The sequence below is a fragment of the Sceloporus occidentalis genome, unplaced genomic scaffold (genome assembly GCF_023333645.1).
Source record: "Sceloporus occidentalis isolate IW3139 unplaced genomic scaffold, rSceOcc1.0.p SCAF_3, whole genome shotgun sequence".
NCBI classification, from domain to species: Eukaryota; Metazoa; Chordata; class Lepidosauria; order Squamata; family Phrynosomatidae; genus Sceloporus; species Sceloporus occidentalis.
Genome location: NW_028316983.1, coordinates 200,340,735 through 200,363,596, shown reverse-complemented (window position 1 = coordinate 200,363,596; position 22,862 = coordinate 200,340,735). Strand labels below are relative to the sequence as shown.

General features: G+C 38.1%; 1 protein-coding gene across 2 annotated transcripts in view; it reads right to left on the bottom strand.

Annotated features, from left to right (window-relative positions):
• LOC149317338 (tyrosine-protein kinase Lyn-like) overlaps positions 1 to 22,862 on the bottom strand; it is a 67,411-nt gene that overhangs the window by 11,586 nt on the left and 32,963 nt on the right. The window contains exons 1-10 of one of the 2 annotated variants that reach the window (XM_089517337.1): positions 20,582 to 20,676; positions 18,313 to 18,450; positions 14,414 to 14,459; positions 14,201 to 14,309; positions 13,581 to 13,679; positions 13,378 to 13,481; positions 12,754 to 12,903; positions 11,416 to 11,568; positions 4,940 to 5,122; positions 2,502 to 2,578 (exon numbers count right to left, since the gene is read on the bottom strand). In XM_089517337.1, the coding sequence (XP_089373463.1) occupies positions 2,502 to 2,578; positions 4,940 to 5,122; positions 11,416 to 11,568; positions 12,754 to 12,903; positions 13,378 to 13,481; positions 13,581 to 13,679; positions 14,201 to 14,309; positions 14,414 to 14,459; positions 18,313 to 18,444 (1,053 nt within the window). In that variant the 5' untranslated portion in view covers positions 18,445 to 18,450; positions 20,582 to 20,676. Of the gene's footprint in view, positions 1 to 2,501; positions 2,579 to 4,939; positions 5,123 to 11,415; positions 11,569 to 12,753; positions 12,904 to 13,377; positions 13,482 to 13,580; positions 13,680 to 14,200; positions 14,310 to 14,413; positions 14,460 to 18,312; positions 18,451 to 20,581; positions 20,677 to 22,862 lie in introns of those variants that run through there. The other variant, XM_089517336.1, reaches the window with a different exon arrangement.

The following is a 22,862-nucleotide window of genomic DNA, read 5'->3' as shown; positions in this document are numbered from 1 at the left end:
ATCCAGGATGCCCTTGGATGTTACTATACCTAAATCGCCAGCTATCTAGCTGGGATGCCACTGCTTGAATGCATCTTGGGTTGAAGCCTCACTCAGCCAGCCAATTTTTGAAGTCAGATGCTCCCGACTTCGAAAAAGTGCTGGTTGTGAGAAATCATGTTAAACAAGAAATCTCCTCTGTCTAGATTTTACAAATGTATTTTGAAATATTATATGGAGGAGGAGATTATAAAGGACAATATGATTAAATGTTCTCAAAATTTTGGTTTCCCTATACAATCAGAACAATGGGAATATACATGGAATAGAAGACTAAAATATACATGCAGTCAAAGTGTGAAGGAGAATTATTATAAAATCTTCTTCCGCTGGTATTTGACCCCAAAAATGATTAGTAAAATTTATGGGAATTGTAGTGACCTATGTTGGAAATGTGAATTGGTCCAAGGTACATTATATCATATGTGGTGGACATGTAAAAAAGCAATGCAATTTTGGAAAATGATTTATTTTGAAATTAAGAAGTCAATCTCTGTTTCGCTTAAGTTTTCTCCTGAAATCTTTCTGCTTAATATAATTGATTTGGAAATTGGAAAAAAAAATTGGTAAAATTTTATTTTACATGGTATCAGCAGCAAGAATAGTCTACGCCCAGAGATGGAAACTAAAAGAAGTCCCAACGAAGGAAGACTGGAGACTTAAACTCATGGACATAATGGAAATGGATAAGCTTTCCAGAGGTCTAAGAAATGAACCATCAAATTTCTTTTTAGAAGACTGGAAGAAAGTGCTTAAATATTTTCAAGACTCTTGAGGAGAGACAGCAAATTTAATATAAGATTAGGTGTTTTTTTTTTTGTGTGTGTAAAGAAACTTGATTAATTATATATATTAGTTACGAATTGGGAAATATCCTAATACTGTTGAATTGTAATGACTCCAAGTTACGAGCTTCGAAATTAATTAGAATGATGAGATTAGGGTGAAGAATTTAAGCTTGCCTATATTATTACTTTTTGAGGATTGATACTGTAACATAATTGCAAAGGTCTGATAAATCGAGCTTAAGATTTCACTTTAGATAATTAGAGTAACAGATTTTGAATATAAGGGTTCTGATGATAGGGAAGTAGTGAATGAAGTTTGAATGGAAGGGACGGGGGAGGGAAGGGGAACGGGTATGATAGGTGGGAGGAAGCGAAGTGGGGAGTAATAGAAGTTGGAATTTCTATGAGATTATTGTACTCTTTTACTTCATGTATGATTGTTATGAATTTTATTTGGTTTTTTTTAAAAAAAAAATTAATAAACATATTTTTTTTTTAAAAAGTGCTGGTTGAGTGAGGCTTTGACCCGGGATGTATCCGGGTGGTGTCATCCCAGCTAGATTGGCAGTGATTTAGGTATGATAACATTCAGGAGCATCCTGGATCCTGATTTCAAGCTGGAAGAGGTAAGATGGCTTACTTGTTAATGTGATAAGCTCCTTCCTTTGTCCGAAGTTCCACAGTTTAAGTACCACTACAGAGAAAGTCCCTTCATATGTGCATATCAACCTAGCCCCATGGTATTGGGACATGTGAAGAGGCCTCTGTTGTTTGATATCTTGGGGTCTACCCACCAGATACAGGAACTAGACTTTGTCTACAAAGACAGCCAGAATTATTTGTCTTGTGCTTCCCTTCCCTTCCCTTAGCAAGCACTCCTCATCAATGGTTAGACATTAGTTCCATTCTAAGCTACTGTGCCACCCTACTGTGCTATGGCTACATTGTGGTTTGGATTTCATTCACTAGGCATAGTAAGCAGCTATTTTCCTAAGCCATCTGAGAACTTTACAGTAGAAAAATCTTTTGTTTCATTATGCTTCATTATGCACTGTGGTTGCTATTTATGAAGTCTGGTTAATTCTATTATTCCACCTATAACTGACCCATCTTTGCCTTTTCAAAACTCTCCTGGGTGCTGATAGGGTAACCCAGAACTGGTAAGAGATAATACCATCTGCCTCAGAAAATCAGGAAGCACTCTATAAATGGCCATAAACACTGGAGAAATTCATTTAGAAACATTTAGAATCTAAAAGAAGGAAATCATACCAAGCCTTTAGGAACAATGCTTGCTTCAGTGCACCTGATTTCTAGGCACCTGCAAAAATGAGCCTATATATATAGTCAGAGACGTGATGCCTGCATGAAGAAAGTTCCTGGACAATACCTCACAAGCATTATTTTACTATAGCAGAAGTCTTTAGGAAAATAAAAGTTATTGCACTGCAACTTCAATACTGTATAATACAGAACATTGGTACTCAGACAACAGGCATATAATTTTTATCAAGTGTATATCTATCTCTGTGTACATACTGTGGTGAATACTAACTGTATTATACAATGCTGATGTTGCAACATAAGAATGTTACTTTCCCAAAGATTTTTGCTATAATGAATCAATGCTTGGGAAATACACACAGAGACACACACACACAGAGAAGTGTTTACCTGAGCTGAGAAGTCAATGAGCTTTGGAAGCAGTAATTTTCCACCTTCTGGACTCTTCAGAAAATCCAGTAAACTGCCTATATAGATAAAGTACAAAACAAGTTGGAAAGAAATGCAAATAAAGCACAGTTTTTTTTAATGTTTGAGGGAAAGAGATATATTCATTTATGCATGTTTAAGGTAGGACTAGCAAAACTGTTGATATAATTTCCAGATTTCTGTTCTGTAAAACCAAGCCCAGGATGGTTTAAGGTCTAGGTTTTTTTGGTCAATATATAGGGTTTATGTGTAGTGGAAAAGATACCTACCGTATGATAATATTGCAAGACAATTATATGTGCTTCATGTTGCACTCAAATGATTTTTAAAAAGACAGTCACAAATGTAGCCCTAGTATGGACGTTCTACTGTTTTAAGGAGCATTGTTTGATTTGAGAACTTTTAACAAACAATTAGGAATGAATGATAAAGTGTTTACATGTAACACTTTTAAAGAGTTACAACATCACTCTTTTGAAGAGACTAGCTTATCTGTGGCATTACAAACCAAACACATCTGAGGAAGTAGACTTAAGTCTATAAAAGCTCATGTTGCCAATTTCTTTCTTTAGTTAGTCTCAAAGGTGCTACGAGATCTCTCTACATTACAAACTTAGTATCAAAACACTAGTTCAATTCAGATGCCACATCAAAAGGCAGTTAAACAATGTTTTGGGGCAACATCTGATTGTAACCAGACAGTAAACAAGTATCAGAAAATTATGGTTTGAAGATGATGGCTTGATGGAAATTTATTTATGTATTTGATCTCTATTCCATCTTTCTCTTATGCAGACTCAAGGCAGTACAGCAAGGCAGCATAACTAACAACCTTGAGTCCCAGTCCTATGAGAAAGATGGGAAATAAATCAAATAAATAAATCTGAGTCAAGCCATCATTTTCAAACCCTCTTCAAACCATACTTTCTGATGCTTGTTTCTGGCATATATAAGTAAAAATACAGTAACTTATAATATTAAAACACAATTAAACCACCATATTGAAACAGCAACCGAACTGATTTTTTTTTAAAAAAGCACAATGATACCTCTCCCCCACCATGAACCACATATCCTTTAAAAGATATTTAAGCAGCTGCCAGTCAGCTGCCAAAAACCTGCCTAAATAACTGGTGAAAGAACACCAGAGAGATGTAAGTACTCGAAGGCCATACTTCACAAAGCCCCCTTCCCAGACTTTAGTAATGATATGCCTTCAATCCCAAAGAATAACTATTAACTGCACTGCCCATTCAAGTTAGAAGTTAAGAGGCTTATAAAATATCTTTGTTCCACTAAGGATGAGTTATATTCCTCAAATGAGCAGACACTGGTATTTAAGATAAGGTCTCAAAACAACTGTATCTTAGTAAAAATACTGGCCTAAATCCAATTGTTAGTTTCAACTTGAGTAGATTCACTGAATCAATGGAACTCACGTAAATTCTGACTTATCAAGTTATCAGTGATGCAGTGTGTTTACTAAATTGGTTTTATCATTACTGTGTCAACTACTTGTTATTATATTGATGTTGGCCATATACCACCATCCTATCAAAGTTAAATAGCATTAAGCACTGTAGAAATGCATCATTAATAATCTTTAGATATGAAACTTGCAAACTAGACAAACCACAGTGGTCAATCCTTCAGTGGGATGGACTGAACTACAGGACTGCACATGCTAATACAGAATACAGTATGACCTAATTCAAAACAAATAGCTGATTGTTACAGATGGCACTGATCTGATTTGCTGTTTTCATTGCATAAAAATATAAGGCACCCATGCTGGATCTGACCAAAGGTCTATCTAGTCCTACATTCTGCTCACACAGAGCCAAACAATCAACTACAGTAAGCACTAGTAGAATATGATTGCAACTACACCTTCTATTTTGTCCCCTGAAGCAACTAATACACAGAAGATACTGATACTAAAGTAATATACATCCATCCTGACTACTGATAGCCCCATCGTTCATGAATTTATCCATTTGTCCTTTAAATCCATCCAAGCTGCTGCTGGCTATCAACACAACTTGCATCATTGAGTTCTACAGTTTAACTATGTGCTGTGTGAAAAAAATAGCTCATTTTAATCTCTTTGTATGTCTAGGAGAACATCTTTGTTCATTCATCCACCACATGAAACTGTCAGTTATATGTTTATACAGTGTATTCTTATCTTATTATTCTTATCAAGGATGGGCAACTGTGGAAGGTTGGGAGGCATACCCGTGACCACCTAAAACTAAAAACTATGTATTTCACCCCAATTTCCTCTAAGCAATGTGTGTGGCACAATTTCACTATGCATGTAAGACTCCCTGGGCCATTTTTAAAAACAGAAAGTGACTGAACATTGCCACACAGAATTGTACTTCTATCATACCCACCTTTTGCCATCAATTCCGTTATTATATAAATAGGTTCCCCTTTGGTGACTACAGCATATAGTCTGACTAGCTTGTCATGCTGCAGTGTTTTCATGAGGTTGGCTTCTTCCAAGAATGATTGCACAGACATAGTGCCAGGCTTCAGAGTCTTCACAGCTACCTTGGTATTGTTGTTATAGTAACCTAAATTCAAAGAGATTATGGGAAAAATTCAAAGTAAGGTTCAAGTTCAGTTACAAGAGGTCTTGCATATATATTAAAATGTCTAGCTGTAAATATTCAGAGATGACATTGTTTTTCAAGGACACTGCTGTTTTCCTTGTTAACTGTCTTCAAGTTGTTTCCAAATTATGACGATCCTAAGGCAAACCTGTCACAAGGTTATCTTGGCAAGTTTAATCAGAGGGGCTGCCACTGCCATCTCTAAGGCTGGGAAAGTGTGACTTGTGGAAGGTCACCCAGTGGGTGTACATGGCTGAGCCAGGGTTCAAACACAGGTCTCCCAGTGTCCTAGTCCAATGCTCAAACCAACACTGTACTGTACATGAATATGACTGTGGTCATGTGGCCAGCATGACTGCACAGAACACTGTTACCTTCCCACTGACATGGTACCTATTTATCTACTTGCATTTGCATGCTTTCGAACTACTAGGCTGGCAGAAGCTGGGACTAGTGGTGGGAGCTCATCCCATCACGCACCATCTGGGCCTCGAACTGCCAACCTGTCGATCGTGCAATCAACATCTACACCTGGCATTATACTGAAATAAAGTTAGTCTTGTATAATATGTTGATTCAGCTTGTATGGTTTTTATGCTCTATTCTGGATCTAAATTGTCTTTATGTTTGTTTACCAGAGACCTTTATATTATGGGATACTATACAAATATTATGAATTAAAAACAAACAAATCTCTTTCAGCACATGGTTCTTTTCAACGTATGGCCGATAACATTCAGCAATGGGGGGGAAAGCTGAAAAGAGAGGTGAGATTATATGATAATATACAGTGAAGCCTTGCCTTGCACGGGGGATCCATTCAGACCCCCCCCCCGTGTAAGACGAATAACGCATATGCTCGCGCCCCATTCATTTAACTGCCGTGCAGCTTCCGTGCAAACCGTGAGCCACGTATGGTGCGCCAGTGTATGGAGCGGGCGACCTGTATACAAAGTATATCCAGTAGGACAATGCAGTTTCATATCAGTGTATGTGTCTAAAAGAACAAATTCTCTTTGTGATCACAGAGCAGGAAACTAAATAAAATTGCATGTGTATATATCAGTCTCTTCTGGGTGAAGATTAGTGTCCTTTCATAAAATCATATAGCAATGCTGTTTGAACCCCCTCTTTGAGCTTTCCCATATATATTCTTCAACTGCGTTCCATACATAGAACACTAATTTAAAGCAGCCCTGGGGCTACATGAGGCCCCTTCAGGGATGTTTCTCTGGTACTCAACATCTCCAGTATCCTTACACTGAACTTTTGCTGGCCAAAAATGGATAGTGACTTCCTGTTCCTCAAAGTCTCTGGGTGCAAGAATTTACCTTTTGAAAGATTGCAACATCAAAAGGTTAACATAAAAAAAAAATTCCCATTTTTGAGAACCAGAAGTGGCCTTTTGGTTGAAGGAACACAACATCAAGACCTGATACAGTGGCTGACCTCTGATTTAAAAAAGCAGGGGCAAGCAATATCAGTAGGTCCAGGAGATAAGCTTGTGCCCTTGGGATGCTCCACTTCAGAGTTTGAAAAATTGGTTGACGTTGAATAGCTGGGGAAGGGAGGCTGTGATTGTTTAAAAGGTGAACTTCTCTTCCTGAAGGATTCTAGGGGGACTATTTGAGCTTTTTTTCTGGCCAGAAAAGTACAGTCAAAAGAAGTTCAGGGTTTCAGAAACAGCTTTGGGATCCACAAGGAGGGTCCACATTCACCCTATCTGCAGGACCACATGTGGAAGAAGATTATTTAAACATGATGTTTCAGCGACTGCAGACAGACACAAAATCAGTATTGAGATAATAGTACATGTCACACTGGAGGATGAACATATTATCTCGAATGGAAATAATCTTGCCCATGAAATTGTATGGACCTAGTTGGGACTAGGATGGCTGGCTTTCATTTCAGTTGACCAGCTCCAAGGGTATTCCTGATAGCATTTGAAGGCTGCAGTCCTCTACATACTGAACTCAATGGCACTTACTGCTGGGTAGATGGATACTGGGTTGTTCTGATGGATTGTAAGCAGCTCACTTTTCATCTTTCATTAAACTCACATGCATACACAGACGGACAGTCAGACAGACATGCGTGCACACACAAAACACTTCACGATTCATTTTGTTTACTTGGTGAAGTACCATAAGCTCTTGAACTCACAACACAATATGTAAGAGCCATAACAGAAACTTTGCAATCCTATGGACTAATAGCCCTTGTTCTGAAACAGGGATGAGAGTCTAGATATTGATGACTGCTATTCTCAGTCAATGAGGAGTAATAATGGGAACTGCAGTTCAACAATACCCAGAAGGCCATACAATTCCCACATTTCTAGGATAAGAACAAGGACTTTTCTCATGATCCCTACTTAGCTTTACTAGGCCCCTTCATTTTTGTTGCCTTTCTTGTACTCTTTACCCATTCCCCAAAATCACTCTAACAGAAATAATGTTGAGTAAATGCAGACTTTTGGAGACCACTGGTCCTAGAGAAAGAAAGGCAACTAGAACTCTACAGAATCATGCTTTTGGGGGGGGGGGGGGGAGATTGGAATTAGATGTGAAGTCTAAGGCTTTCATGGCCAGCATCCATAGATTTTGTGGGTTTTTCGGGATATGTGGCCATGTTCTATAAGAGTTTATTCCTGACGTTTCGCCAGCATCTGTGGCTGGCATCTTCAGAGAATGCTAACCTGGAAGAGAGTGGACACACACACACACTGTGTGACCCTGGGTGAGGAGGAGTGATTTCCATGTTAATCTCTGTTAAACCAGGACTCAGCAAACGCAAATGAGAAACCACTCAGGGTCAGAGACTTTCCCAGCAAACAATGAACACTAATCAAGCAGACACAAATCCTCTTTTGCATAGCCTCCCACCCTGAGGCCTGCCATTAGCAACAGAACAAGACACATGCAAATCACTCCTGCCTTCCCAGGGTCACACTGTGTGTGTGTGTGTGTGTGTGTGTGTGTGTGTGTGTGTACACACACACACACACACACACACACACACACACACCCAACTCCTTTCCAGGCAAGCATTCTGTGAAGGTGCCAGCCACAGATGCTGGTGAAACGTCAGGAATAAACTCTTATAGAACATGGCCACATAGCCTGAAAAACCCACAAAAAACTATTGGAATTAAAGTCTGCTACTGTGCAAATCAACTTTTTGTACGTTAGCAAGGAGAGGAACTGTGTAGTTCTCACTTCACAGTGCAGTAATTTTGCCCATAACGTAAGAGTAACCCACAGAGGACCATGCATGCAAAGCCAAAATTAGAAGTCAAAGAGTCTCACATAAACAAGAGGAAACATCTTGAACAAGAAACACTCCCTTTTACTTTTGCATGCATACATACAGGAACATAACTTCCTGAAATTAGTTCTCTCTTCTGCAGATGACAAAACTCCACTAACCTCTGCATGTCTGCTCACTATTCAAACAGTCATTTCATATGGGATTATTAAACATCACAAATATCACAAGATGATGATGTCCAAAAAAGGATAGTCTATTTGATTTTGTATGAACAAGTGTTTTTCTATTAAATCAGAAAAAAAAAATCATTCTAAACGATGAAGCAAATAATCACTAAAACCAATAGAAATTGATAGGTGAAATGAATACAGGCAGTAGAGATGAAGTCAAATTTCAGAGGCTAGGAAGCCACTTGGTGCTAGGAAACAGATTTTATCCCTATTTAACAGGCTCCTTTAAATATAGCATTGGACTTATGGTGACCCCAAGGGATTGTTTTGGCAAGATTTGTTTAGAGGGAGTTTATCTTTGCCTTCCTATGAGGCCAAGAGATTGTGACTTGCACAAGGTCACCCAGTGGGTTTCCATTGCTGAGTGGTCATTTGAATCTTGTTCTCCAATATCCAAACCACTACACCACACTGGCTCACAAAATATAGCATTTGACCTCAGCTATTTGTTGGTTTAGGAGGTGTACTACAAATGCTACTGCTATCCCCGGTCCAGTCCCACAGCTGTGTAGAGCCATCACTACATCTGTGACAGAGGCGACCACAGTTGAATCATACTTTCTTGTTCTCATTTTCTGTCTGCTCAACAGTCCCATTACTGCATTACTGCAAAGCAGTGGACTCTGCAAGCAGACCCAAAGTCAATTCATAATAGTCAGTTCAAATGTACCTATTAAGAAGGGATTTCAAGGGAGAGTAGTTGGGGTAGGCTACTGCAGCCAAACAACAAAAGAATTGTGAAGTATTTAAAAGGGCCTGTCCTGACATATCACATGTGTTATTTTACTGGTGTTTTTGTCATTTATACATGGGAATTTATGCATGTCATTTATACATGGGAAATTTTGAAAAAGGCATTTGCTCTAATGCAGAACAAAAAGATAAGCTTAAAATGTGTGAATGGTACTTAGGTGTCTAATTAACAATTTGTAAGCCGTTCTTTTGGACATTCGCCTTTTGGCTGAAGAATGGGGTATAAATAAATAAATAAATAAATAATAGGTGATGCATTTTTTATATGGAAAGGTAATGCAGATGATTTTTTAAAATTCTACAAGTTGGTGAACTCCATTGATATCAATATACAGTTTGATTTAGATTATAGTACCTCAGAGGTCCACTTTTTGGATTTAAGAGTTAAAAAAGAAGGTGATCATCCTGTCACATCAGTGTATAGGAAAACTATGGATGTAAATGCTTATTTGAAGTCTGACTACTGCCATCCCAGACCTATGAAACATAACCTCTCATATGGACAGTTTCTAGGGGTGAAATGGAACTGTTCTAAAGAGGAACAATTCACGATGGAATCAGAACTATTAGATAAACAGTTAAGGTATAAAGGTTATCCACAACATGGTATAGATAATGGATATCACAAAGCAGCATGCAGATCTCGCTCAGAACTTTTGAAGAAACATGATAGATCCCACAGTAATTGCATACATTGTGCAATGAAATTTAACCAAACCACAAACAGTATACAACAGTCTATAAAGAAAAATCGGTAACTGATCGAAAATATTTCAGGATGAAAAGAAAAACCAATGATTTTAGATAAAAGATCAAGAAATATTAAAGATATGGTGATGAGGGCAGATTTTAGGATCCCCGATAGAAAATCCAGTAGCGCAGTGTTTGGAGCAAATATGCCTACATCACATTACCCATGTGGACATTGTTTATACTGTAAATACACAACCAAAATGAAAGGATTCAACAATTTTTTAGACCAAAAATGGTAGAATTTGTCCTAATTCAGTACCCAATTCAGTGTTACCCTATCAACATCCTGCTCATTGTGGGCTCCTCAGGCTTCTCCTTATTCACTTTGTTCCTCAAGCAAAGCACTTGTTCGTTGTTGTTTTTTTTAATGATATTTTATTGGGTGCCTCTCATTGGCTGTGGGTCAAAAGAGCAGGATGTTTTGTTTTATTTGTGGGCATTTTTACTTGTGATGTGGGTTGTGATGTTTGATGTGTGTTTGATCTCTTTGTCTCTTTCCTCTCAAATTTGTCCTTTGGATTGGTTCTGTTGCCAAGTTTGGATTTCTCAATTTCCCTTCTCCTTTCATTTTTTTAACTTTAAAAAATCCCTCTGTAAGATTAATAATAATTCTGGAACAATTAATATTGCCAGGATGGATCTGGGAGACTCCTTTAACTTCAGTCCTGTAACATGGTTAGTACCTCACCAGCTTTGTTCTTGTTGCCAGATGCTGAAGATGCCTGGAAGATGACATTATTGCTGTGCATCTGGTGGCAAGAACTAATAAATACTACTATGACTACGACTACTACTACTAATACTACTACTAATACTTATTTATTTCCCACCCCATCTGCACTCAGGCAATCACAGTGCCTTACATCATTAAAAATTATACAAATCATATCCCCCAACCCTCCCTGCCTTAAAATAGAATTAAACACTTTACAATTAAAACATGCTTGAAAAGATCAACAACAGTTAAAACAATTAAAAAAAACTAAGCTAGACTCTCCTCCCTCATCCTTTCCCCCAACTCTACACTGGCAAGTTGGGATTTGAAAGGTGGGGGAGGTCAGGTACCTTTATTCTGATAGACATAGCTTTGTGGTATCTTGTCCTGCTCCAAGATCTGTTAACGATAACAGTTACAGGAGCCTCAGTGTAGATTCCCATCCTAGATCTGGCAACCCTAGAACAACTTAGCACATCAGCATTGTGGAGTGATAAAAAGAATGTGAGTACATAAAATGAATAACTTACCCATCCAGACTTCCCCAAACTGACCTCCTCCAAGGAATTTCACTAATTTTATTGAATCCCTGGGGATCTCCCAGGCATCTTTATCCCATGGTTTCTGTGGTTTGGGGCTGATGCATGCTTTTTCCAGCTTTCTGCATAAACCATCAGGCTGCTCTGTTTTAGAGACAAAAATCCTACATTTGTAGGTTATACAACCTTCAAAGTGCCTCATATTAACAGCATACCCTCACATGTTTCCCTGTTGTTCAGATTTAATCTTTTATCTCTAAAATTATCCTGATAAGAAATTTCTGAAAGTCCAACATCAACAGGATTGCAAGGCAATTCCAAAAGACTGTTTCTGCTACATCTGTCTTTCTGTTACTGCTAAGCAATATAATTTATGGTATAGATTCTGCTGCATCAGATGTTTTTGTCTTACTCCCCAACATGGTGCAGTAGTAAGGGCACATGGTGCTAGTTTCCAGTCTTGCTGTATACTAACAAGTATACTGGTACTATGGATAATTGTGTGATCTTGCACTACTCTTAAGGTGCACTGTTATTTACTGGGAGTTTTCGTGACACCTTTGCTTCTATTTACTATGAACAGGAGAACACTTAGCTACATAAGTAAAAGCTTGACTTTATAGTTAACTGTTATCAGTAATAAGTAGTTGCTAGATATGTGTTCTGTGTAAGATTGTTTTGATCACTAGGGACCTATTCAATTGTAGCCGTCACGTACTCATGGCATTAAAGCATTTTTAATTAAATGTAATTATTTACCAATAGCACATATTAAAACAATTATTTCTCTATAGTATTCAAAATTTGTCAGAATATTGACTGAAGTGTGGTTTTCCCAAACTGGTGAAAAATATATGTGGTGTAGCAGGGGCAAGGGAAAACAGAAGGAATGGCAAATATCTATATTCAAAAACATCTGAACATAGATTAAACTATAGTCAGTCATGGTTTTTCTTTCCCATATCAAATATGTTCCCAACACTGTTACAGTGTTGGCACAAATAACCACACTGTCAATACTTATTCAGCTTATCACTATGTTCATACAAATGTATACATATTTCCCTCACAAAGCAAAGACTATTTGCAGCTAATCTGCTTCTCTGTTCACAGGTTGGTTTGTTCCAAGCTGATATAAGCCCTTTGATCAGAACTGATTTATTTCCAGTTCCCACCCTTTTGAGAGTTACACTCAATTTTCATTAATGTGCACCTTTACACAGTAAGTCAGAAATGCATTTGATTGAAGTGATCCAATACGGAGGAGCATTTTTGTTTTTGTTAACTGTTAGCAAATTGATGAATCGTCTAGTAAAGCTATTGGCTTACTTTGATAATGTTTGATCATGTCACTGATACAAGGAAATGTAATTCTTGGAGAAATGTAATATCCTCCATTATCTAGGCTTCTGATTTTGTAGTGCTTGACAACATCACCAAGTTGTGCATCATGGTCCCTGATGGAGAGAGAGTAGCTACCTATGGATTTAAGCAAAATATTATTCATAATGTTGATAAAATTAAGTATATCAAATCAGTAGTTTTGCTGATGCATTCTGATTAGTTTAATACTAATTATGCTAACTTATCTACTGATACAACTCTGAATTCTGCAAGGATGAGAATGAGAAAGATGAGATGCAGAGAGTATTCAGGGTTTGAATGAAGACAGTGTAAATGGAGAGAGGAAGTGTCTGAGCGCTGAAGAGTGGATTGTATGCTGCATTAACACTAGTTGGGTTCTAGTTATGAAAAGAAAAGAACTTTTCTGGTGAAAATGTCTGATTGACAAGACTACTCACATTTACTAGTGACTTCTACATAGTTTAAGTAAATCCACTTATTTATAAACAAAACATTTTGAAAAAAACTATAGCAAAAACAATTTAGTTGTTCTGCCTATTGGCAGAAGCTGAGTATACTTTTAGCTTCAATGTAATTTAAAAAGGGTACCTTTTAATGTTTCACTTTCTCTGATAAGAAATGCTCCAGGAGCATTTCCAGGTGCTAGAAGTTGCCTTTCTGCATCTTTCCTGGTTATGTCTTTAAAGAACCATCTGAAAAACATAGTGGGGGAAAAATTACACATTCTTCTTATTTCTCAACTGGAATGTGGAAAAAACAATAATAAAGAACAACACTTAAAATACACCTACTCCTCTGTTTCCAAGGTATTGACCTTTGCAACATAGTTACTTGGGATAAAGCCTTCTTTCTTGGTCACAAGGGATTTAGCCCTCCACCATTCTCCATGTCTAAGAAGAAGAAAAAAACAACATCTGAATAAAGAATGCCGATATCAGCCAATTTTGAGCAATATCCAGAAAGTCTTAGGTTTCACTGAAGGGAACAATTTGATGATTCCAGACATGCGTAGTGGTCTGAGCACTTAGATACCTCACTGAACATTGACAGTCCCAAATCAATTAGAAGAATGTTAAGAGCAGCTATGGTGAAACAGGAAAAGTCCTGTCTAGTCCATCATTCTCTTCACACAGCTGAAGCAGAATACCAGTTGCTTAGGTCAGCCAATAGCAATAGCAAGTACATTTCTATACCGTTATCAATGCACTTAAGCACTCCTCAAGCAGTTTACAATGTGTAAACAATGGCAAGAAAATCCTGTAATAGATTCACCTTAGGGTTGCCATAGTTGGAAGCAACGTGAAGGCACACAACACACACATGCACAAACTGCAAGAAATATATACTCCTCTATTATTTTCTAAGAGCAAAAAATTAAAAAGCAGAACAATGAATACTTCTATATACTTACTCTTCCAGAATTCTCATTCTCTCTCCTTTTTTGAAGGATAAATCATCTTCATGAATGCCATCATAAGGATACAAGGCTACTACAATATCCTGATGCTCCCTGTTCTCTTCTAATATAGAAAATGAAGAGAGAACGTTTTTAGTCATTTAACAAACTGATAAATTCTTTGTATTGTGATTTGTATTGTTAAGTTATAGCCTTTTAGAAACATACCTTCTTTAGAGAACCTCTGACCTGGTAGAAGTATATCCTCATTTACCTGAAATAACAACAATAAAAGGCCAATACAACTGTTTTATATCACCATAAAATGCATGGACTCATATTTATAAAATTAAATCTTTTTTAAAAAACAGCTACTACATATTGTCGTTTGCTTGTGTTTGTTTTTCATTTTAATGCTGACTATATTAACTTGGTCAATATTTAGAAGCAATTATCGTTTCTGCACTTAGATTTTTAAATGACTGAGAGTATTATAAATTAGGGAAAGAATGAGAGTAAATCAGGAATACACACTAGAATTCACTAAGGCTAAATACCAGTTGCCTAAGAATATGAGCTATGTGCATGCACATCTCTTACATGTGACCCACCTATAGGCATTTTAGCATGGTTTCTGAGAGACAGTGTGGCATAGTGGTTTGAGAGTTGGACTGGGACTCTGGAAACCAGGGTTTGATTCTCAGCTCAGCCATGAAACCCACTGGTTGACCTTGAGCAAGTCACATGCTCTCTGCCTCAGGTGAAGGCAATGACAACTTCTCCGAACTAAGATTGCCAAGAAAACGCCATGATAGGATCACCGTAAGTCAGAAACATTTTAAAGGCACACAACAACAACAAACTATGGGAAAGGAATGCTTGACTAGATGAGCCTTAGATCTCATCCAGTAGAGCTAGAACTCCATGGGCACCATTCTCAAGACATGAGTGCATTACCTCAATGACAACTAGAAAGGACAATCTCCTTATGCTCAGTTTCTAGAACTTCACAGTAGAAAGTCCTCACAGTTAACCTTGGCTTTGTGATGATGCTATGTTGTGTCTGCCTCATTCATACAGAATGGAAAAGGTATTTTGACTAATGTAGTTTTGACAACTACAGAGGACTCAGTCTCTGTTTGAAAAACAAATAAAAGAAAATCAAACATGTTTAATATGAGTTAGATTTTAGTGAGTAGCTGCTCATATAAGAAAATATACTCAGAAACTTAGAGAACAAGAGAAAATATTAGCACCATAATGTGGTCAGAGGAGAATGACATGCAAAAAATTATGGCTTCCAACTTTCTAAAAAATGTTAGCGTTTATGCATGTGAGATAATTACATAAGTATATGCAATATCACATTCCTTATGTCTGCCTTTTTAAAACAAGCATGGTCAACTGTTGTGAGCCCATACTGGTCTCCTGTTGAACCTTGGATGTCTTACCCCAATGTCTTACTTTTAAAGAAATGTTTTTGGGGGGAGGAGAGACATTTAGAAGATCTGTTATGCCATTTAGGTGCCATGCCATTTCATTCATTTCAGGACCTCCCTGGTCCTTTTTTTTAACTGGGAAGTAAAACAGAAGTTCATTTCCAGTTTCGATGATGATGATGATGATGATGATGATGATAATGATGATGATGATGATGATGATGATGATGATGATGATGATGATGATTTATTTCTATTTCCCACCTCTCCCTACAGATCAAGGCAGGATCACAGCAAAATTACATACAATCATACAAATTCCAACCGTAAAAATTCTCTTAAAAATGCCTGAAAAGGTCTTTAAAAGCTTGGGGGAGCATGACAACCCCTCTCTTACTAGAAAATATTGGGGATTTTTTTTTTGTAAAATAAATAATGTTTTGCCAAAAAAAAATATGATGTAGTTGGGGGAGGCCTGAGACCTTCATTAATGGCCTGAACAGACATGAAGACCATGGGTGGCACTTTCTTTGTCCCTATGCCTTAGATACTTTAGAACAAGCTTCTTCTTATGCAGCTATGAGCCTGTACAGACAGGCCAAAATAAAGCTTCTTTGGGTCACTTTGGAGGTATGCTGTTTCAATGATGCATGTGTCCTAAGAGGCCAGAAGCTGCACCAAAGCCACACTCCAGTCCTAAGAATTGGAGCACAGCTTTGGCGCAGCTTCTGGCCTTTTAAGATGAGTGTGTCATTTAAACAGCATACCTCCAAAGTGACCAGAAGCAACTTTTTGGCCTGTCTGTATGGGCCCTATATCTACTTTCCACAAACCACAAGATTCTCAATAATACATATCCTCTGAAAATACTGAAGGCTGACTACACTGAAGAATTTCTTAGTGTTGCCATTTTCTTTTATAGCATTCCATACACCAAAGACAATGGAAGATTCTTCTGAAACCTAACTGAAGTACATTTGTGTGTGCCTTCAAGTTGTCCATTGACTAACTGCGACCCAATGAATGATAGCAATAACAAGTACATTTTCTATACTGCTTATCAGTGCACTTAAGCACGCCTTAGGTGGTTTACAAAGTGTAAGCTATTTGATTTTTTGTGGGGTTTTCGGGCTATGTGGCCATATTCATGGCCACATAGCCTGAAAAACCCACAAAAAACTATGGATGCAGGCCATGAAAGCCTTCGACTCCACATTGTAAGCTAATTGCCTCCAACAATCTGGGTACTCATTTTAGTGACCTCGGAAGGATGCAAGCCTGAGTCAAGCTTGAGCCCTTTCTCTGGTATTGAACTCACAACCTTGCAGTTTGTGAGTGAGTGGCTGCAGTACAGTCATTTAACCACTGCGCCACCAGGGCTCCTATACCATAGGGTTTTCTTAGGCAAGGAGTACTCAGAAGTTGTTTTGCCAGTTCCTTCCTCTGAAAAATTAGCCTGAAATGCATGGGACAAATAAAGCAGATTTTAGCTCCTTTGAGGGCATGGTGTTTAGATGACACCCCCCCCCAAAGCTGCCAGAAGCCAAGACCGTGCTTACAGGACAAGAGCTGGACCTTTTAAGAGTGCATTAAATCTACTCCTGTTGACATCTGGCTTGGGACCACAGCAGTGGAAGTGGGCTGTGCAGTCGCCGTGGTTCCAGCACGATTGTGGCTGGAGCTGCCACAAGGTTGCTCCTTCTGGACTGTGTGCATCAGCCCATAGACTACAGCACCTGGTATCCATTGCCAGTCTCCCATCCAAGTATTACACAGAACTGACCCTGGCTAGCTTCCAAGATCAGACAGGATTTAGGGTATTTAGGCTGGTAGGTAGTGGAGCATAATGTAGATACACCTGGACAGAAGTGTAATATAGTGGACCTATTGTATCAGCAGGCCAGTCATCACCCCACTCCATTATTGTCAATGGCTTTGCATGGATGTCTCCACTTATTCACTATAATGGGGCATGAGCATGCATAATTTTTCTTATCTGCAGGGGCCCTTGGAACCTCCCATGGACAGGAAAGGCAGACATCACTCACCTTCAATATTCTTCCCTGCTTGCCCCAGCCTGAAAAGAACAAGAACTAAATCCCACAGGGGAACTGAATGCTTTTTCAAGAGACAGTGCAGCACAAGGGTAGGAAAGTAGAAACCTCTTAAGGATGTACCCATGTAACATTAGGCTTTTAGGTTTCTAGGCTTTTGAAAAAACCATTTCTTTTGAAGGGTCTAATAACTGCAGCATGGAGTGGAAAAATGAAGGGTAGGTTACAGGATGTATCTTAAAGTCACATCGAGCTCATGGGCCAAAAGGTTGCTCACTCCTAACTTACATCATGAAAAATTATCTCCAAAGTGGTGGTGTTTGGTTTTTAAAATGGAAAGTGGTTTCATTAGAGAATGAATTAAATCTGTTAAATGCAAATGGCAAAGTAAAATTTTCCAGTGACTGACCAACAGCCAGGCACTGTATTCAGGATGCACTGTGACAGTGTGAACTCAAAATGCACATACAAATTCTGAATTTCAGATATTTTTGTGGGAGGGGGGGGGGTGTTGAGCAACCCAGCACCACAAAAAAGTAATTTCTTCTTTTTGCAAGTTTCTTTTAAACCAAAAGATATGCTAGCCATGCTGTGATCTTACTGTTTGCAATCTTCCCTGAAACTATCTACTTACTGGCCTTTGCTGTTTATTGGACGTTGGATCCCTCACATAAATAGTTCGTTCAGTTTTACGTACTGGATGGATCTTCGAATCATTCCCATCTCCATGCAGACTGTCTTTTCGTTTGGATTTTATACACCCCATACTTCCCTGTTGAACAAAAACAATAATATTAAGCAAAAATGCTCTCTCACATGTCCCTGTTGTCCGGTTTATATAGTGAAAACTTGCTAAAGTCTTCATGTAAGCACTATGTCTTGTCTGAGACTGGTATTTGGTACTCTCTTTCTAACATCACAATAATGGAGCAGTACCCAAAGTAATTTGCCTGGTGTCACCACTGCGATCATTTAGGTATCATTTTTAGTTATTGATACCATTTTAACTGCCATAATTCAATGCTATGGAGTTGTGGGAACTGTAGTTTTGTGAGACATTTAGCCTGCTCTGTCAGAGGGCTCTGGTGTCACAACAAACTATAATTCTCAGAATTCCATAGCATTGAACCATGGCAGTTAAAGTGTTATCAACCTGGATTATTTATGGAGTGTGGATGCAGCCTAAGGCATGTCAACAGAGAAGCTAGGCAAGCCCAGTTGAAACCAGCCAATCAGAACTGAGGAATTGCTGTGAAGGGGTTGAGATATGGGGAGAAAAGCTACAAAACTGAGGCTTTTTTCTGACAGAATGCAGATAGGGAAATGTTTGCAGAGAGATAGGGGAAGATGGCATTAAGATAGGGAAAAACTGTAAAAGAGATAGGACAGTCAGCCAGGGGAAGACTGAATAGAGTTTCGGGGAGCTGTGAATGATTAAATAGTTCAAGGGTTAATGTGTGATTTAATTTTTTTTTAATACACTTCTGTTTGTTCATTCTTTTTTGCAACTGTGTCTAAAAGTTGTTGTTAAGTTTTACTAGAGAGTCTGGTCACACTTTCTATGGTGACCCCCATTGAAGAACACATGCAGGGATCACCTTGAGGGCGATGCAGGGAAGAATCATAAGAGGGAAGGGGGACAAGATAAGTGACAGGATCCCAAAGGTTTTAAATCTGATCAGATCTTAGTCTAAAGATTTTATATTCTGGCTTCATCTTTCTTTGTTTTGATTTTGTGTTGTACATTATCTTGAAATCTGATATGGTGAAACAAGATGTATAAATATTTAATAAATAAATCCTCCCCCCTCCCATGTGAAGTACAATGTACACACTGGATCTCCATAATTTCCAGCACCCGCATCTGCCTTAGGGTGGTAGATGCAGGACTCCACTACAACCACTTTTTGTCACCAGTCAAATGAGATACAATTTTGTATTCCGTCAAAATGGTAATGTTTTTCTATTAAGCATTTTAATGGAACTTTTCAAAATAAATAGATACATTTTAAAAGAATGCACTCTGATAGAATTCTTCTGTTGTGTTTTTAAACTTTTGAATTTTATTTTTTAAAAATAGCTAGAAATGCTGAAAATGTATTTCTAAGCACCGGTTATGAGTGCAGTAGTTTCCAGAATGTTTTCACAAATATGGTTGGCTTGAATTCCCTCTTATAGGCAGAATGTTACACACAGAAACAAAGAAGAAAATTGTTACAACTTGCAGAATGGCCATAGATAGATAGATAGATAGATAGATAGATAGATAGATAGATAGATAGATAGATAGATTTGGAAGTAATAGACAAAAGGTTGCATACAAAATAATGCAAATTAATTATCCACCTCAGATAACAAAAATATATCTTTTCCCCATGTGTATGGCAATTACAGTTCCAGTGTGCGAACTCTCTGACCTTACTGGTGAGTCAGGAACATCCCAAATCCACAAAACAGTGATATCTTTATTATGTGAATTTTGGATGTTCTAATACTTTATTATATGGCCAACACTGCTACCCCTGAATATGTTTCCTGGATGTGAAGAGGCAGAACTAAAGGTGATAATATAGGAATGTCAGTAAAAGAGTTGAGATCTCCCACTCTCTTCCCTGTAACGTACAGAGAAACTGATCCTGTGGCATGACATGATCATACTTTGAACTGTCCTGTTCCTCTGATAGGTTCGCTTTAGCATTACCATGAGGCACAAATTACTTGAAGGCATACAACAACAAAGTTTGCCAGAGAAAAAAGGCTGAATGTTTGTGTTTTTTTGTATTGTAAACTTATTTTAGCTGTTGTAAGCCAACAAAGGAACTTTGATTACATAAATTAGATAAATACAAACTAGCTCCTTATAGCGACTTGTCATTTATCTCTGTAAATTTTCACAACTTTACCTTGCAAGCTCAACCATCAGAAAAACATAATCCAGGAACTCAAGTAGGGTGACAGCAAACTTTTCTTTCCTTCCATTTCAAAATCAAGCCATTTTCCCGAAGTAAAGAGAGCTGGTACTTTTACCAAGTTCTGAGCAGCTCAAAGAGAAAGAGGAACTTAAATGCTATTGTGAAGTGAAGAAAGAAAGGGGAAGTACTCAAAAGCTGCCACACCATCTGTATATTGCTCTACGTGCCTTCATGTTCAAACATTACTTGTCAATTCATTGCAGTTAGGTAGCTTGGCATCTTTAGAGTTATTTTATTGTGACACCTATTTTCTTTTCCATCACACAAACAGCCCTAAAAATGACCGGTAAACCATCAGATACAAAAGCACAGCAATGGAAAATAACACAAGATCCACAAGAAAACAAAACAGCAAGCAGAGACTTAAATTGAGTTTGGGATTCACTTAAGAACTAAATGTATATTTTAAAAGATACATTCACAGTTTTTCTAAAGACTGAAAAAGCATTGGTTAGAAAGGTACCTTCAGATAGCAGATCCTAACAACTATGACTATCACTAAATTGATATAAAACCCAACATACAAAAATACTTTATTGAACAGAAAAGAATAAAGAGGCAGTGGATGCAAAAGATATAAATCAAGAAAGAAAGCTTTGGAAACAGGAAACAGATTATTAATATACATATATAATCTCTGCAGTACAAAAGAGGTCAGGAAAGACAGAAATATATATATATATATATATATATATATATATATATATATATAATCAGAAAGATAACTTATTACTTCTTATTATTTATTATAGTATTTATATCCCGCTCTTCAGCCCTAAAGGCTATCAGAGCAGCTAACAATTATTATTTTTAATTAGACGGTTCCCTGCCCTCAGGTTTACAATCTAAAAAGGCATGACCCAAAAGGAGAAGGGAATGGTGGTGAGGAAGGGGATCATGTCCAGCAGTTCTTCTCTCCCTCTGAGGCCTGGACCAAGGCAGATGGACTGGAGGGAGGGCTCTACTTCTTAAGGATAGGCCCGATGGCACTGGGCCTGTCTTTTCACTCCTTCCCAGGCCAGATGGAGACATATGTCATGGAGGGAGGGCTCTTCCTCTTAAGTATAACATGAAAATTACAGAGGTAATCATCATCTTAATCATAAAAACCACTTATGAACAAGCTAGAAATTTTTGATCAGCTCATGGGATCATATTTAGCTTACAGTATATATTATAAGGTCTATTTGTTGAAAAGCAACAAAATTTGTTGATCATAATACTTTATTAAGGTATCCTAACAGAATATTCTGTTCAGAATGTTAAAAATGGGAGTTCCATCATTATAATCCTCTGTACTGTTTTGCAACTGGATGTACAGTTGGCTTTTTGTGGTTTTTTTGTGCTATGTGGCCATGTTCTAGAAGAGTTTGTTCCTGATGTTTCATCAGCATTTGTGACTGGCATCTTCAGAGAATGCTGGTCTGGAAGTGAGTGCGGTATATGTATTACTATGTGAGCCTGGTTTGGGAGGAGTGAATCTGTGCATTGTTCTGTTGTTGCATGGCAAAGCCTCAAGGTGGGAGGATATGCAAAGAGGATTTGTGTCTGTTTAATTGTCTGCTGACCCTGGGTGGTTTTCATTTGAATTTGCTGGGTCTTGATTTTAGTGTTTTTCAGAACTGGTAGCCAAACTTTGCTAATTTAAAGGGTTTCTTCTTCCCTGTTGAAGTTGTCCAGGTGCTTGTGGATTTCAATGGTTTCCCTGTGCATTCTGACCTGATAGTTGTTGGCATGAATTTCAGTGTTTTCTAACAGCACTTTATGCCCAGGATGGTTTATAATGTGTTCTGCTACTGCTGATTTTTCTGGCTGACCCAGTCTGCAGTGTCTCTCATGTTCCTTGATTCATGTTTGAACACTGCATTTGGTGGTCCCTATGTAGACTTGTCTGCAGCTGCATGGTATGCATTAAACTCCTGCAGCCGTGAGAGGGTCTCTCCTATCCTTCACTGGTCTGTAAATGGTTTGTAAACCATTTGGAGGTTGTGTTTCCTCACCAGTTTCTCTATTCTGTTTTGTCTTCACTCCTCAGGCTAATGGTTATTCCAGCTCAGACATCAGAAGGGCTGACAGCACAGAAAAACCAAGAGGAGTGAAGACAAACAACCACCCAAAAGCATACCTCAATGGAGTCACAGACAGAATAGGGAAACTGGTGAGGAAACACAACCTCAAAATGGTTTACAAACTGACCAAGAAAATCCAGCAA